The 18,861-nt window shown below is 40.8% G+C and overlaps 1 protein-coding gene across 1 annotated transcript in view; it reads left to right on the forward strand.

The window, feature by feature from the left end:
- The first annotated feature begins 354 nt into the window (after positions 1-354).
- gpc5a (glypican 5a) overlaps positions 355-18,861 on the forward strand; it is a 134,763-nt gene continuing 116,256 nt past the window's right edge. Inside the window, exons 1-2 of the mRNA XM_008292615.1 lie at positions 355-542; positions 3,273-3,434. Of these exons, the coding sequence (XP_008290837.1) occupies positions 392-542; positions 3,273-3,434 (313 nt within the window). The 5' untranslated portion in view covers positions 355-391. The remainder of the gene's footprint in view (positions 543-3,272; positions 3,435-18,861) is intronic.

Raw genomic sequence — 18,861 nt, forward strand, 5'->3', positions numbered from 1 at the left:
TGTTTTAATTGCCATTTAGCGTCAATGATAAAGCGTAAAACCAGAGCCCAGGCATCACCCACTAGATGGCGCTGCGTGGCTGCTCTTCCGCAAAGGATCCAGCCGCGGAGTGCAGGTAACATTACGGTACCGCCTCTGCTGTCGGTCCAACCAACTTGGCCAACATGCCGCTTTTAAACAGACAAGTCACACCGCCGCAACTTTCCATCTGCGTCTGGATTTAAAGCTTCATCCGGAGCGTTTGTGTTTTCTCGACAAACGCCACATGGTCGACGCTGATTCCTGACATGCGGACTCACCTGATACCTGGCATCAAGGTTTAGGAGGAAACTTCCGAACGGGCGTCATTATTTTTTTCTGTCTGGAATCATTAACTTGGGATTTTAATAACATGGTTTCGCTGTGGACGCACTGCGTTTTCTTCCTGACGTGCTGCTGTGGATCAGGGTTTGGAAGCTCTAACAAATGCGACGAAGTGCGCAAAGTTTTCCAACTCAGGCAAATCGGACCAAATCAGTTGCTGCCTTTAAGTCCCAGACCAGGTAATGTTGAGAGATTTTACTTCCAGAAATGAGCAGATAAAACCCTCACAAAACCAAGCAGCGTGTTTATTCATTCACATCTTCATAGCAACCAATCAACAGCTCCTCTGATTGAGAGAAACTCGGCTACACCTTGCTTGCACAGCTCATTGACTGCTTTGATGCCTTTAAACCTGTCATTTTCTAGTTTCTGCAAGTGCTCCTTGGCGTCACAAAACACACATTTTAAACACATTTCAAGGGCGTGTGTATGTGCAGTTATGATAATGACATAGACAGTGCAACCTGAGGACTTCAAGTGCATCTTTAAATCAAGATATTTGGAGGAAATCTTGTATGTATCTACAGTTTCTGCAAGAATAAAACAAATACATTCTTCTGTTTGACTCTAATTCACGTTAAACTGGATGTCAGGTTCATAATGAATGTCTGTACTCTGATTTGTGAGTCTGTAAAACATCCTTCTTCATTGTCTACTTCCCTGTATCACCAGCAGTTCAGGGTTTCCTATAAATCAAGTTGTTTTTCATTCTATGAAACCAGGAACTAAAGCAGCTGAGATTTCTTGTTGGTCATGATGAAAAAGAAAGAAAAAAAATCTCTCCTCCCTCCTTTGGGTGTTTACAGCAGATAAGTGGCTTGCAGGGATAAACAGGAATTATTTTGTGTAAAGTTAGGTAAACTAGGCCTCACTTAACTTCATGAACGCCACCCATGGTAATTCTGTACAAGACTGGAGGAGGGAATTATGGGTGTGGATATTTCATGCAGGCTGTCATTGACTGGATGGCTTTCTGCTGCTCTCTGTGCTCTTTTTTTTGGGAAAAAAGTAAATCTTAATGGTGTTGACTGCCATCCTGCCACAAACTGCTCCCTATAAACTTCATCGCCCTGTTCCCCTGCTGCTGAGAAGAAATGGACAGAAAAACCCTTAAATACCTCCTAAACCTCTAAATAACCCTTATAATACCATCACCATCTCCTGCCCCCTTAAACCAGCCTGTGTGGAATTTAAGCCTCTGCGCTGTTTCAGTGCAGATTTGCAAACTGAGAGGTACTTTCTCTGAGATAAATTGTGTGCATTGGGGGGGGGGGCTCCTTTAGTTTAAGTGATGATAAGCTCCTGATTGAGTGGGCACTAACCCTGTAAAAACACTTGCTACTGTTTAAATGCACTACTGCTGACCTTTCTGGCACTGCTCAAAGGTTTTCCCAAGTCCAAATGCATCTCGAAAGATGTAAATCGTTTCCTTGATGGATTCAGATTAACGTCCTGAAATACATCAGATAGTGTAATGGGAGATAGCGAGAAGTGTAGTCGTTTGCTTTTTTTTGCAACTTATCTATAATTGAGTCTAGGTTTGTGAAAAATAGCCCCCAGAAATTCCAGGAATCTGAGAGAGAGAGAGCTGTTTCCACATTTGCCTGTCTGATAAGAAGAGCCAGACAGCTTTCCGTTTAGGTCAGAACACAGCAAGTCGGAGGTCTATCGCCTCGGCTGCAAAAATGCTGCAGTCTGTTGTGTTGGAAGTGGCAAATAGTTCTGGGAAGCATTTAGGTTAAAAAAGCAAGACCTGGGGCACTTTCATGTTGTCTTATCTGGGAGGGCTTTGAATTTCCTCCATTGCTCTGCTCTGTTCCCTCCTCACTCTTGAAGCCTCACAGCGAGCTGATAGCGTCTCTGGCAACAGCCCCTGCACATTGCCTAGACATGTCAGGAAGGGCTTTTGCACAGTTTTGGGTCGCTTTTAAGATGTTTTGATTGTCCCGTATGTGTGCAGACAGCCTACATTTGTTCATAGTGGAAAATTCAGGACATCAGTTGAGTGGAGGTGATAACGCTTCCACTCAGATCTTCCCTCAGGATTGAGATGTTTTGGTTTTCTTGCTTCACTCAAGCATTTTTTTTAAAAAACCTTGTGCCCCACTAGAAAAACATTATTGTCCTGTCTTTAACTCATGTTTTAGGAATGTCTACCACCATTTTGGCTTTGAAATAATTATCAGAATCAAACGCTGAATGAATGAATGAATGAATGAACGTTTCATTGTGATTGGGGGCATATTTGCATTCCAGCGTCAGAGCCTCACTGAGCTGCTAGTATCTTGTTCCCTTGTTGATTAATGTTTCTAAAGTTAGGAAAGCTTCTTGTCAGTTTTCGCGAGTCTGTCATGCAGATAATGCAGAAGATAGTTAGACACGTATTCATGCCTTCGGGCCATCTAGGGTGTCAGATGCACCTGATTTGCTATTTCTTTGGAATGTGTAAAAGAAAATAGAGCACCCTAAAGACAACATGCAAATCTCTGCACTCACTTTATGCCTTTTGTGTTTTAGATTCAAGTCACAGAGAAAAGTGTTTGTTCCTCTGAAAAATAAATACCTGGTGGTTATTTTAGAAAAACACAAAATGCCCCTGAGAGTATTTAAAAAACCCCAAAGACATTTTATCTGGATGAGAAACTAGTCTGCATGATGAAAGGATTTGTAAATCACAATGCAATCTGTTTCCTCACTCATACACATGGCAGCTGGGAAGGACACTTGTCTTCATGCTTAAATTACACAAGGTGCACCAAAATACAGAAATGTTATCAGATATATTTGACTACATTTGCTTTATATGTTGTACTTTATCCCATCTAAATTGAGTTTTGTCCCATTTTAACTTTGGCTGCTGCTGTCCACGATGCTTTAAAATCACAACATTTCATCTTGATGACTCTTAGGTTCAGACCTCCAGGTTTGTGCGTCCAAAAATCTGACGTGCTGCACGAAAAAAATGGAGGAGAAGTACCAGGTGGCGGCCCGGAGAGATATCCAGAACCTCCTCCAGACGTCCAGCTCCAGCCTCAAGTTTCTCATATCGCGCAATGTGGCTGCTTTTCAAGGTAAGCTTTAACCGCTCTCTGTTTGTGTGTGCATCGCCGTTGTAAATTCATAAGCGCAAATGTTTATCATGATAATACACACGTGTGGATGTTTGTGTGTACTTCTGAGCTCTGAGTAGACACTGAGGACTTTGGGGTTTGTGTGGGTGCTGTAAAAACAGTGGCTGAATCGGTGAGTGTGTAATAAGGCTCCACTTCAGAGCAAACAGAGCAGGGTCTGTCCTCCTTCCACATCTACCACTAGCATCTGATCTTCAGATTAGATAAGTTGGCTGTTCCTGTTAGAGGCTCGGGAGGCCGCGTGTAGGGGTAAACGTCTGTCAGGGATATGTACCGGGGCTTTTACTAATAACCTCTTTTTCTGTGCAAGGTGTCCTGCTGCATTGTATTCCTGAGAATACAATGAAACCCTCAGATTTAGACAACGGAATAACAGTTATCCCATCACGGACGCATCTTCAAACAAGCTAAAGTGGGCATCCGTCTGTGCACATGTGTTGTTTCCATTTCTCTCCATCCTTTCACTCAACAATGACTTGCAGGTAGCAACTTGCCTCTGTCTTGAGTGCTTTTCCTGCCCAGTGTGGGATGTTTCTCCCGCGGTGGCTGATATCTGTCATATGATGGCCAGAAATGGGTGGGCAACAAATCCAGAGCTTATGACTTTAATGTACAGTCTCAGACATATCATTAAGCCAATTCACTTTAACGATGCCTCTCAGTTTAAAAGACGTGCTGTTATCCTCCTCCTCAGCTCAAATGATTTATGGGAGAGTCTGGCGTGATCACAGTGTTTTAGTTTTGCGGTTTTGCAGGGGCAATGCCCTGTGTTTGCTGTCAGATGTTTGATGTGTCTGTTCAGGCTCTGAAGTTGACATAAAATCCTTGTTGCAAACATCATCAAGGTCCAAGGCTTCTTTACCTTTTCTGTAGTTCTCATCACTGATCTGATTAGTTGCTACTGACGATGTAAGCTCACAAAGACATAATTTGACTTAACTATATCAAACTTCATTACTCACAGAAAGCTACAAAGTGCATTTGTTCAGGCTTTTTTTAAAATGCACATTTAGTGATCAGCAGGAAGGTGAATCCATGATCAAACTAAAAATACACCACATTCAGTGATAGGAAGGACAATGGAGCCCTGTGGCACAGAGGAATAATCTGCAGTATATTAGTCTTTGATTGCGCAGACACTACTTGTTGGTGGAATAAAATCATAGAATATTGCCACCTTTATCCTTTTTAATGTGCATTTAGACTCCTGTTTAAATTTCTCTACGTGTATTTTTCCTTCTACCCCTTGAAGTTCTGGTTTAGGTATTGAGACTTTCGGTCACGCAGGGCAGCAAGTCAAACAAGGCTGCAGGAGCTGGTAGCTGTTTGAAAATTGCACACAAAAATGAGCAACACTCGCACGGTTCCGTCTGTGGAATGGCAGCCAGTGTGCACGACTGCCAAACCAAACAGAGTTCCCTGTCAACATCGTCTCCCATCAGTCAACAAACATTGGCGGCTGCTTCCAACATCCAGCCTGCTGCATAATGCGAGTGGCAACAGACGTTCAGTCATTTAAGTTGCGCCTTTAAGAGTCACAGCTGTAGCGTAACTGCTCTAAATATCATATTTATTAAATTGTTCTGTCCTGTTGCAAGGCTGTGATTTCTTTTTTATTCAGTTTTTTTCAATTGCAAATGAAACCAGGCAGTTATTTTCATTATTTGGTAATCTGATCAACACTTTCTTGATTAAGTCTAGCAAACAGTCCAAACCTCTGCATATATTCATATTTGAGAATTTTAGTACTGTTGCAGGACAAATGATTTAAAATGGTTATTCTTGTTATATGTGAAATAGATTGAAGGTCCCCAATTTTAGGTTTGCATTCAGTGTTTCTTACAGATCTAAGAAATTAGAGATCTAACAATAGTGTTGACCATATTTGCTTCCTCATAAAACATTTACAAAGCGGATTTTTAGTCACTGAAGTTCTGCATTGTTTTACGCATTTTGTTGCTTCTTCACCTTTGGTTGCATTTGTTGCTGTATTACTGCCGCAAAGGGTCAATCTGGGGAATATCGTAAAACCAGCGGCAAAACTGCCTAGCAACAAGTCGAAGACCTGCTCATTGCTTCATAGCGCTAATCTAAAACTCGGATATTTCTACTTAAGACTCTCAGCTGTAATCCAAACACATCTTCTCTTGTTATTGCTTAGATTACTTAGAGATATTGCTTAGCACGAGCTGATAAACACCAACTGTGACGTATTTGGTATTCCAACCAAATTACATGTGAAAATAGTGTTTACTACAAGCCAAAGTATTCCTCCCCACCTGTTGAATATTGTTTGCTCTGCTCTTGAGGTAAATCTGCGCTGATGAAAGCTGATGCTTGTTCAAATGTTGATGCAGACTTTTTGGCTCACAGTCTTCAGTGTCTGTTTACACACACACACACACACACGCACACATGCGCGCGCGCACACACACACACACACACACACACATGCGTGCGCACACACACACGCACACTAGAACCACCCACGTGGCATTGTTCTATTTGGCTGTAGATGTTTTCACAGCCTTTGTCACATGGAGAAGACTCACTGTAGCACAATATGTATGGGAAGCACGGAGGGACAGAAATGTCTGGCAGGTTCTTAGATCTTAACAGGGTAGGAAAAAAAGGACTGTTTTTGCTGTTCATGTGCAGACATAAAAGAATCACAAGTCAAGCATTTAATCCGTCGTTCCTATCTAGGGAGTGTTCAATGATGCTGAATTAATATGAGCAAACTGTTCCTCACTCATCTTGTGTGACTGTGGGTTTTGTTTTGGGTGTTTTTCAGATTATAATGGAGGCTGAAAAAAAAAAAAAAGGGGCCAACAACCTTACGGATTGTTTTTGAAATAAGATAACAAAAAAAATATTGCATTGAGTGGCTGCCCTCAACACTTTGTGTTCCTGTGTTCTGCTTCAACATTCACTTTTGTAATGTGCAGGAGGAAAATAGACAGGAAAGATTTATCTCCTAGTGGGTGGGTGGGAGCAAGCAGAACAACAAGTCCCATAGATTTAGTCTCCAAGTGATTGGCAGCCTGCACTGTAATCTGAGAGACAACAGACGACAAGCGGAGTGTATAATGCATTACAACCACAGACAGGAAGAGGGACTACTTAAAAGGGGGTAGGCTAATGTGGTCATTTGTTTTGTGCAAAGCCTTCAATTAGGCATCTTTATATGATGCAGCTGAGGAAGAGGGGGATGAAGAAACAGAGGAATGTAGCTGGATAACAGTCTGAAACACTCGGGAGACACCAAGAAATAAAACAAACCCATAAAATGCTATTTAGAATGTTTTTTCCTGAGGGACTTGACGCTCATGATTTTGTGCTTGTAATGGGCCACAGTTCTAAAAAAAAAAAAAAAATCTTCAAGGGTATCTTTTATGTAGCAAAACCGCTCAATACTTTAACATAATCAGTAACGCAAATAAGTGTAAAACAAGCGCTTGAGCTGTTAATTATAAGAAGAACTTCAAAGTCATCCCGCAGTCATGGTTCATCACATTTTTCTCTTTTCTTGGGAGAAATGTGGTGCAACATTTCAATATGTTGTCCTTAAATGAGCCTAACCGCTGCCTTTCTGGCTATTTCACAGCCAAAAGATAGCCGTGATAAGGAAAAAAAATAGAAAGAATAGAGAATGAGTTGATAGCATTCTGTCAGCGGGAGGCCCTTTGAGCTTTCCAGCACATCACTTTATTCCCTGCAGCTCCTGGTCTGTCAGTGAGTCTCTCAGGACTGTATGTTTTCATTCAGTGGTTGTGAGGTTTGTGCACTTTGCCCGCACAACGCGCAAATATGCGGCCTGCTGAGCAAAGCTTCAGGGGAGATCTTTTTTTTTTTTTTTCCTCCCCATCCTGTGCAGGTTTGTCTTACATCCATGGCAACCAACCTGTGCAATCCAAGCACCCTGTGGGGCAGGAGTCAAATAAAACTCAAACAGAACTCACTGTGAATCAGCTGTTGAGAAGCCTGAGAGAGTGTCTGAGGACAGCTGCTCAAATCATAGCAAAACGGTCTGAGATCACCATATCAAAGACATGCCATCCTCTGGGAGAAGCACTGATTTTAGGGAAAAGCAGAGCGTTGCTTTGTGCCGACTACAGAAACTCAACGATGCGGCAGTTTGTGTAAATAATATAATCGGGAATCTGTGCTCACTCCCTGCTGGTGTGTCACGGTGTCAGTGATAGTTCAACTGAACCTGAACTCAGCTTTAACTACATTCATGCACTTTTATTCATAGTTTCCAGTTATATCACATGTGAGACAGAGGAGTCTTTCTGAGAGGTTGCCAGGGAACCAGTGGAGACTCCATCCCAGCTGTTGTCCTTTTCACATTTGTTTGTTTATGGATTAAACACACAAGATACCATGAGTTAATTAGTGAGCTTTAGAGGTGATTTGAGCCTGGTCAGCAGTTCCTCTGTTTCTTTATGCTAAGCTAAGCTAATCATCTCCTGGTTCCATGCATGCACAGGCATTAGACTGGTTTTGGCCTTCTTTTCTGCCTCTAAAAAACAAAATAAGTGCATGTATGAAAGCTTTTCGTTTAAAGAAAGTACTTGTGCTGTTTATGTGATTCACTTCACAGCCAACATGCCAGCAGTATTTCATAGGAACAAAGCCAAAAACATCAACAACATGAGAACATAAAAACTGGACAAGGGTTAGTAAAAATGTGTTTTTAAAAAAAATATACGACAATACTACATGACCACTTGATGAGCCAGCTGAGACAGGCTGTTATAAATTTAATGCTTCTGTTGCTTGAACGTCTGTAGCATGAAGCTGTTGTGACCATTAACACTCTGTGGCTTGTGGCCGTCTTTCCAGTCAGTGTGTCATTTTGGTTTCTAGCCTGGGAAGGGGAAAAAAAAGAAGTTCTAGTCAACATGAGACACAGGAATCCAGCAGACACAGTCAGCCAGCCTTTGCTTTTTTTTTTTTTTATTTGCATCGCTTTTAATTGCGAGCTAGTGTTTTGTTAGGAGCCCGAGTGTTGCTGATGAATGCAAGATTAAACCGGCAGGAATGACCGCTGGTATCACTGAAGTGGAAAGCTAGCCCGTTGTTCTTCGGGCTTGTCATTTCTGCTCATAAATGCTAATTGTGTTTCTGTTTACCAGCTTTTAAAGGATCCACTGCCCATCGTTTGCTCTTTGAATTGAAAAAGGAACATAGTTGAATGGCAGTGGCCCCACAGCTTGACTGAGAGGAGACCATAATCAGCTGTCAAATTAGTAGAACGCACTCTGCGCCCAACAAGGAGCTCTCAGTAAGGGGGATGTAAAGTTGTTTTGATTGCTGCTGATTAGACAGATGATGTAAGTTTATTTTGTGTTTTTGTGGGGTTTTTAAAAATTTATTTATTTTTTTGCAGCAGAGTTTCTATTTCAGTGCCTAAATTATGGTTGAGTCCAGTAAAGTCACCACTCAGTTGGCTAACGCCCATGTACACCACAACATCCTGGGTTTGAATCCTATAAAAGAATATTTAAAATTTGATTGAAAAACAGACAAAATGAACATGTAACGGCTAGTCTGTGAGTTCAAATAGATTTCAACTTGGGCTTCTGAATGTGCTGACTTCTGAGGCACATCGAGTGGTATTTAGAATTGCTGCAAATAAGAAACGAAAGTTCAGTTTTGTGAAACTCTGGAATGTACAGACAGGAAACAAATTAAAGGGGAAAAAATATATCATCAAATGACTTGGTAAGGTGTTGCGTCACAATGTGTCACCAGAACAGCTTTAATGTGCCTTGGCATTGATTCGTCAAGTCTGTGGAATTCTTCTGGAGGGATAAGCACCAAGATATTCCCTAATTTGGGGTTTTGGTGATGATGGTGGTGGAGAGCACTGTCACACATTGGTCCAAAATCTCCCATAGGTGTTTAGCTGTACGAACACTGATTCCTATCATTTTCATATTATGAAATCATTCATTGACCTATCATCCCCTATGGATGGGGCTATTGTCATCCTGGAAGAGATTGAGAGATAGAAATGTTTAATCATAAGACTCCTACAACGAGCTCTAGAGATCAGATGTTAAATATTTTCCTTTAATTTGTCACCCCTTTGTATAACTGTTTACTGTGATCTTGCCAGAACTTATAAGTCACAGGCAAATATGAAAGAATGTTGATATCACGTAAGATGGCTTCCCTATGACTGCATGTATCTGCAGGTTTTTATTTTCAGCTTTGTGACTTTGTATTCAGTGTGCTTTCAAATGGTTTATTTGTCTTAATAAGGGGGAGAATTGTATCAACCCATCAAATTCATCATTCTGTGATGAAAAATTCTGCAAAGTTGGAGACGCATTGCTTTTTTTGGACGGCAACATACCCTTTATTTACATATTCCACATTCAGATCAGAATGAATCTTAGCCCCCTCTAGCTTTTAAGAACGGAATCCTTAATTTGACTCATTATTTATATCACTGTTGAATCTATTTAGATTATTTACTTAGTGTGACTTTCTCATGTAATGTGCTTTGGGTTGTTGAAAGCCTGGTAAGAGTCTATAAGCTCCACTATAGCCCCCAGAGGCGAGGTTGGATTACCAATTGGGCAACTTTCCCTGGGATCCAGGCCCCTTGGGAGCTTGTGAGCTGCATATTCATCAAGTTTGTTTGGGCCTTGATGGCATTATTTTTACCTGTCTTGCAGAGAGACCTTGTTACAAATTACATGGCATTGGACCCTGCCATCTTTAGAGCCCCTGGCTAGTAGTGGAAAAACAGGAGGAACAACCAAAGTAAAACTTACATTTATTATCTAAGGGTACATTTAGGCTGAAAATAGCACTGTTTGTCTTTACTTTGCTAATTTAATTCATCTTTTAGGTGAAAGCAGTTGGCAAGAGGTTGACAACATTGAACTTACTGTGGCTGTCAGTGCTCTCCATAATTAGTTTATAGTTTGTCAGGTTGCACTCGTGTTCTCTATGCTCCAATTTTATGAAACAAGCGTGCAAGATTTACGTACATACAACATTTGTATCACCTTGTTAGTTGATGACATTTTCAGATATTCTGCTATTGAAAATGAGCAAACCCTACCAAAAAACTTGTATTGGAAGTAGTTCTTTGTTAAATCTGCAGAAAAGTGCAAACTCTAATGCTACTAACTCACATGACTTACTCACACTGTTGAATAACTGCTTCACAAGTCACCATTTTAGTAAATACACTTTTGCACTTCCTTTAAATAATATTCCTGTGTGATTACCGGGCAGCTCTCTTAGAGACATTGTGGGGGGAAAAGGTGTTCTAAAAGCAGTGCTGCAGCAGCAACCACGCTTAACTGCTCTTTTGCAATCGATGTTTCTCCAAGAATTTCAAGTTTCAACACAGTAATTTCCTACCAAGGCCAGATATTGTGCTGTGACCAACCCTGAGCAGTGCTGCATCACTGACTACAGTAACACAGTGTTTGCTTCCAGTAAAATTTCTATGTTGGTCACAAATTGGCTGCTCGCCTCAGTCAGGGAAAATATGCTACTTTTTATAGGACTATGCATTTTAGGATCTTTTGTCTTTGAAATGAACATTCCTCTTGCTACTCTGGAAAAACAGCAGGCAGCCTCACACAGAAGCTGCTTTTTGCTTTATGATGCCGCAAATGATTTTGAAAGAACACCTAGTAGTACAATATAAGAGGTTCAACACATTTAAGTATTTGTAGACCTTAAAGCTATTTAGCCATTCTAGCTGGAATGGTGAACACGTCTGCTCTACTGCTTTGGTCCAGACTTATATATCTCAACAACTGCTGCATGGACTGACTTGAAGTTTGTTCAGGTAATAATGCTGCAGTCAGGATGCCTTGACTTTTCCTATAACGCCACCATAAGGTTGACAGTGGTGTTGCTGAGTGAGCCTGTGCAGAGCTTGGATGAGTTGCTGTGGCATTTGTTAGACATGGTTCCCCTCAGGATGAACTGAAATGACTTTGACGGTCCTTTTTAACTTTACATCTAGTGCCATCTTCAGGTCAAAGTTTCAGTTTGTCCTTTACTTTGGTTTATGATGAAATTCCTGCAAAATGAATGATTCTCCCTTAAGCCTCAACAGAACATGCTAATGTGCTAAATTGAGATGACTGTGGTGAACATTGCACCTGCTTAACATCATCATTTTTATTTTGAGCATGTTAGCTTGCAGATGTTGTGCATTTACTTCAAGTCTCCTCGGGTCTCTACCTTTGTTTGAAACTCTTGAGTCTTGTTTTTCCAGCAAACCATTAGTCCCCCACATGAGGAGTAGTCTCAGGTCTTTTTGTCAGACATTAAAGGTTTGAACATATCTTTCTATGTGGGGAATAAAAGATGTGAAGGCTTAAATTTTAGTAAAAAAAGACCAGTTCCAGTGGTCCAGCCTTGCATGCTTTGCAAGATGAATGCGTGATGAATGCTCGCACAGATTGAATATCTTGAGTGGTGGTTGGGTTTGTTTGAAGATTTCATAGGTTAATTCTCACAACTGGCCTTCAAATCTTTTCCAACCTGCTCTCCGCTTCTTTGTATGGGACCTTTCATTTAGCAGACTCTTTGTCCGTCTTTGTTGTCAGTCTTACAAGGGGAGCGTTAGTGTGTGCGTATATGGTGGGTGTGTGTGTATGTCAGCCATCGCAGGGGCCTCTCCTCGAGATTCCCACAGAATTTGAGCTTGGCTTTGTGATTCAAGGCTGGACAGTTGATCCAGGGGAGGACAGAGGGTGAAAAAGAATGCGAAGAAGAAGAATGACCGACTGAAGGAGAGAAAGTTGGGAGGATGCCAGATTCTATTGAAAGTCTTTGCACAGTGTTTGAAGTCAGAGGATGAGGATTTAGAGGGAAGCAGGATTATTCAGAGTCAATACCCTTCAACAATCCAGGCGTTTGGGCTGCTGCAAAGAAACAATGTAGTCAGACTAACTGTGGCTGTTTTTCCCTCTGTCTTCCATTGCGGCTCTTGTGTCCGACATGCCGGTTAGCGTAGCACTTTTCTGGTCTTGTTGCCATTTTCTGTACTTGAATTGTTTGACATTTTACAGAATACACTTATGCGTCTTCTGACAGAGTTGGATGAGAAGATTGATACCAATCTTGTATCTGTCAGTGAAACATGAAGCTATAACCAGCTGCTGAGGGTATAGCCTGGAAACAGAAACAGCTAGTCTAGTTCTGTCAAAAGTATCAAAATCTACCCTGCAGAATTTATAAAGCTCAGTATGTCACAACTCGTTTGTCTTGCTCATTCAAAAATCGAAGAGGAAAAATGACATTTTTGAGGGGGTTATGTGCTCTATGTGCTCGACCCTTTTCTGGTCTGGAAGGAGTGTTTTGTTGGAGTCCCAGCTGGTTTTTCACAGCCAAGAAGTAGCATGACGCATAGCCTCTCATAAAACTCCAAACTGTCGACTGTATAATTTGAGTGACAAAATAAAAAAATAAAAAATTCAAGTTATAACGTGTTAATTTGAGAGCTTTAGAGCCAGGCGAACTGTTTGTGTCTGCTTCCAGTCTCTGCCACAAATGAAGCTGCAGGAGGGCCAGCAACCAGCACAAACAGATATGAGGTTGGCATCAATCTGCTTATTAAGCTCCCAGCAAGAAAGTGAATAACTATTCCTTTAATGGTATCTTTTATGTGAACATGTCTGTGTAGATTCCAAGTCTTCTAGGCCATGGTAATTCAAGGAGCTTCAGTAGAAAGCGCTTGACCTTCTCGTTTAGGTTCTTGAAGATGTTTCACCTCATCTCATCAAAGAAGCTTCTTCAGTTCTAACTGACTGATCATGTGAATATGCCTTCATTTATAACAGTTTCTCTGAAGGATCATGTATTGTAGCTATAGTTCCTCTATTTCTAAACTGCCATTTAAGTTTAGTTTTTAATACCCTGGCCCCTCATCTCACATTCCAATAGAAACTAAGATTGTTATGTTTGGTCTACTGGATCGTTTGGATGAACCTGATGGCATTTTTGCCCCTTTTGTGAAAAACCTTGGTGTGATGTTTGATAGTTCCTTCAAAATTCAGAAACAGAACAGCTCAGTGTTCCAAACCTTTTTTCAGATAAGACTTTTTTTTTTCCAAGGTGAAGGCCTTTCTCTGTGCAAGACTTTGAAAAAGTTATTCCTGCCTTTCCGACCTTGCAGTTAGACTATTGTAATTCTTTTTATGTGGGTGTAGAGCAGTCTTCTCTTCAGTGTCTGCAGCTGCTACTAAATGCAGCCACTTGTATTTTAACAGGAAAAAGAAAGTGTGATCACATAACACCAGCATTGGCCTCCCTCCACTGGCTTCTTGTCTGTTTCAGGGTTGGTTTTGAAATTATATTGTTTGTTTTTAAGGGTTTAAATGAGTTGGTTTCACCTTATTTAGCATCTTCATACGTCAGTCAGAGCACTGAGGTCAACCAACTAGGTGCTCATGGATTCAGGCACAGAAATAGAGACGATTGAGCCCTTGCGGTGGCTGCTTTTAATCTCTGGAGCAATGTACCTTTCCATGTGAGAATTGCTCAGACCTTAGAAAGACCCTCCTCTTCTTTGTGGCATTCAGTCCAAGGAGAACCTGACATCCTGATTTCATCCTGTGTTGTGTTATATGTTATGTTACTTTTTTTATTACCTCTTTAGATTAGATTTGTCTTTTAGCCACTGTGCTTTATTGCTTCTTATGAATTGCTTTGAATTGTTTGACAATTTGGTTTACTTCTAGTTGTTATTAAATGTGCTTTATAAATATATTTGACCTGACTTGAGTAGAAATCCATTGAGTGCTGTTATAGTGTCATCGCTGACTCTCAATCATTGTGCGACCGTGTGTGTGTGTTCAGTTTGCTGCTGCTCAGGAGATCCATTTCAGTTGACATACTTCTTCAAAATCCTGGACAATTACCGCATCCAGGAAGTGGACATCAGAGGTCACACTCGCTTGCCAACTTAAATACACAGTCACGCTAACTCTCTCTATCCCACATTTTGTCAAACACTCGCACATATACCCCGCACACTGTGCGACAGCCACTCACTGCATAGAGATGAGCCCTAAAAATACACACAGTTGTCAGCACTTTACATACTCTCCCATGTGCTCGTTTGAAATGGAGATTTATGGCTGCTGGCTGTTGTCTTAAGGCCATTTTCTAGATGAGATATTACAGCACGCTGCTAAACAGGAACTCTTTCTGACAGATTTACACAAGTTATTTATTTTTATTTATTTATTTTTTACCTTTTAGAGATTTACACAGTGCTGAGCGGTGTGGAGATCAGCCGGGTAATATTCCAGTGTGATGTTTGTGCAGGAGAACTGATTGTGCAGCTAGAATAACTCACAAAAGTTAGCAGTGTATAGAAAGACTGAGCTCACTTGCTTTCCACCCAAACCATGTTACTTTGATCCGGTGGTATGTTAAGGGACTGGTTGGGAACATAATGGGTGCTTTTTCTGGAGGTAGCTCTTACGTTAAAAAGCTGAATTCTTTAAATAATTTAGATGGCCAGTTTAATGGGTAAACCAGACACAAATTAGGGCTGTACTCAAGAACATTGGACTCATACTAGGAAGAAACTGCAAAGACTTTCACAACATAATTACAATATATATTTTTTCACTTCGCTGCCTTAGTAAGACTAGTTTCTCTGTTTCACTGTTGCTGTTTGGAGAAGAAATCACTTCTTCTGTCAGTCAGATGGAAGGAAGTATTTACTAAGTAAGGAAGGAGTCTTCAGGGATTAGTCTGTAGTCGTCTGGGCGATGAAATCCTAAACACAGCAACACACCAAGCCTACTGTCTGCTCCCACTCTCCCCTCTTACTCTCTTCCTTTCCCTCATCCTGTCCTTCTACCCTACATTGCAGATATAATGGCATAATTGTTCTACTTATCATTAGTATCCTGGCATGAGTGACAAATGAATGTTGTTTTTACTGCTGGGAGTCCAGTGTCTGATGGCCTCTTCAGTAGAGCTGATAAGACTGTCTGATATAAACATTTTAATCCGCCTCCAATTAGTCCCTCGGAAATGGGACTTTCTTCAGTTGATTCAAAGAATTTTAGCATCACTCCAGTTTTTGTCCGTCTTTTCACATCCACGATCGCATGGTTTCACATGCATGTGCCACCGTGACCGTAACAATAATACCTTATTGTGTGGAAGTTTTCCTTACAGCTCACTCACACGGAACACAAAAATCTTAATGATGCATACATTTATTGTAACATTCCAGCAAAAGACAATTTTCAAGTCTCTTCAATGTGCAGTTGATCTGGGATTAAGTTCAGTATTTCATTCTCTGAATCATTTATGCACAATGTAAGACAACTTTTGTTCACTCACAATCTAACTGTATGTAACCAAATGAGTCTGTCATAGAAAAAAAGTTTATACTGTTAAGCCCAAAATTATTCCTACTCATGCATTTTGATTGATAGTACTTATTTTCAATGGCTTAAACTTACAAAAGCAAGACAGCTAGACTAATACCTCTTAGGTTGTCAAACACACTGGAAACGAAAGAGAGTTATTGAATATTAAATGTCAGATGTTAAAATATCTGCAACTATTATTCATCAGAGCAGTGAAGCACAGTGAAGGGAGCATCGTGATTTGGTGCTGCCTGCTGCCTCGGTGTCTGGACAAGGAGGAAGTTTATCAAGGTATCTTTGAGGATAATGTCAGCGTGGCTGCCTGCCAGCTGAAGCTCAGAAAAAACTGGGTGCTGGGACAGTGGCCATAAACACTGAACTAAATCTCCTGCAGAATGATCTGCAATGACCTTAAGAGAAGTTCACACCAGACATACTAACAATACAGCTAAATTGAGTTGTATGAGGAAGAATTAGGACTGTAGTCTCAAGGTCAGGTGGTTGATTCGTTGGTAGATATGCTGTTATCTGACCAAATTCTCCTTGGTTGAATGATCACTGGTGTTAGTTTCATTAGAAGAAAAGCACTACATCAGTAGGTTTCCAGGATTTATTATTTACACTACTTGTGTAAAACAGTTTTTTTTTTTTTTTTTTTTTTAAGTAATTTTTTTGGCCTTTCGTGCCTTTATTTGATAGAACAGTGGAAAAGAGGGACAGGAAAGTGGAGGAGAAGAATGGGGGAAGGACCTGCAGCAAAGTGTCATGAACCGGATTCGAACTCACTACCACTGCGTCGGAGACTTTAGCCCCTGTACATGGGATGTCAGCTTAACCAAGTGAGCTATCACAGTGCCCCGTTTGTCTTTTTAAAATTTTTTTAATTTTTTTAAACAACATTCTGAACTTGCCCAACCTAATGAAGTAAGCATGGTTGAACTTATTGTTTTGGGATTTTGGAGTCATTTGTATTGCTGGATTTGGAAACAGATTGCTAAAAAATTTGAGTGTAAATTTGCAAAGAGCAGTTTCCGTACCACCACGTCAACAGCCAACATGGTGTATCATTTGAAAATGGTACACTGATCTGTCTGCGCTATATTCCTCAGTATTTATTGTGCCGAGATCACAAGTTGATATAGCTTTGTTTTCGGAAATTATACCAACATGGGCAGGTTGATGTTAATCGGCTCTCAGTTGGAGTTGGCATCATTTTGGTATAAAATAACGTGGTTAAAATGATTTAATATGCTGTGAATACAAGATTTTTATGTTTATTTACACTTCAGTTATTCAGTTAATCAGAAGTTTTTTTTTGATTGATTGAATAGTAGGTACAATCTCATTCGTCCAGCATTTTCTTTGGTTGACCACAGTCTTACAAAGAATGGTCCAGAACTCCTCCTAAACCCAGAAACGTTTGTCTGAGGTTCCTGCTGCTGTTGAAGGAGCTTTAACCTGTTATTAAATTCAGCTGAGGGAATGTTTAGTGGGCGCGTTTCATGAAGACACAAATGATTACAAATGTGTGTGTGTTATTACCTAAAGCACATTGTGTTTTTCTCCATTTGTGAATTAGAAAAAGATCAGATCGCATTCTAAAACTAATTAAAGCAGCAAATCGGGTTATTCCGGAGGGCTTGCAAGCGTTTTTTTTTTTTTTTTTTTTGCCGCCGTCAAGTGGCCATTGTAATTAGAAGTTCATCAGTGATTATGTAATGGCTCCTCTTTGTAGGTCAGTCAATGGGTGAAATTACACAGCTTCTTAGACCCTTGAACCTAATGTTCCATATCGTCTTTTTATAAATCTAATGTAATTATCCAGTTCAATAGAGTAATCACTGGCGTGCTGTGTGCGTTAGGCCCTCTTTTCAGGCTTATGACAGCCCTATTGGCTCCTTCACTGGCATCTAACAGCTCCCTGAGGCCAGCCACAGGAAACTCTCAACAGCCTCACACAGAGCCACCTTTGAAAGCTAATGAAAGCTTTATTATGATATTATTATTTTCACTCTGGCTCTTAAAATGGTGGCAGCTTGCTCTCCTTCTCTTTTTGTTTGAGTTTCTCTGTGTGTGTGCGCACTCTGGGAGTTTTTGCAAGTTGGTGTGTAGGAAACCCAGCGTGTGTTTCTACATGTATGAAAGGACATTTGACCTACACATAACACATGGACACATACAAGCACTCACATTTCCATCACATCACACTGACTTTCATTCATTTTCTGGAAACATGCCATAACTGCTATTAGCCCAACCTTAACCTTAAATAAAACCTTTGTTCTAAAATTGAATCATTTACGTGTTGTCGACTGGCTTTTTGTCCCCAAAATGGAGGCAAGCTCCCCACAATGTGACTGTGTCAACAGATTTATGTCCTCACAACATGAGCAATACAAGTACATGCACACACTTCCCCACAAGAAGCACTTGTGCCTGACTTTATTGACCCTCTCTGCTTCTTTTCCTGAACGGCATATTAAAGGCTATGTTCACAGCGGAGCTCTGTGCTCTTTGAAGTGTTCAAGAGCTGCAACAGATCCTCAAATATTGACTGTTAAGCCTTCTGGAGGAAAGCGAGAGCAGAGAGAGAGAGAGATGGAGAGGAACAAGGCTCCGACAGAGAGGCACAGATGGAGGGAGATGTCTTTTGTTGTAACTCAGGTGGGTGTTGTCAAAATTTATGACAGGAGGGATGAATTTGCTTTGGCTACATATGTGCTAATGTATGAGGCAAGGAGCATGTTTATTGATGTGAGGGAGGAAGTACATGGAGATGAGGGCTGATGCTAAGCGGAACCAGAGTCCATGCAGGCAAAATAGATTAAAATGGCTTAATTTTTCCTTTGACTTCATGTGAGTCTCTCTTTTCCTTTCCTTTCCTTTCCTTTCCTTGCCTCTTTCCGTTCTTTCCTTGTTCCTTTCCTTCCCTTCCCTTTCATCACCTCTCATGCACAGTTTTACCTAAATAAATCATAGTCCTC

The sequence above is a fragment of the Stegastes partitus genome, unplaced genomic scaffold (genome assembly GCF_000690725.1).
Source record: "Stegastes partitus isolate 25-593 unplaced genomic scaffold, Stegastes_partitus-1.0.2 Scaffold19, whole genome shotgun sequence".
NCBI lineage: Eukaryota > Metazoa > Chordata > Actinopteri > Pomacentridae > Stegastes > Stegastes partitus.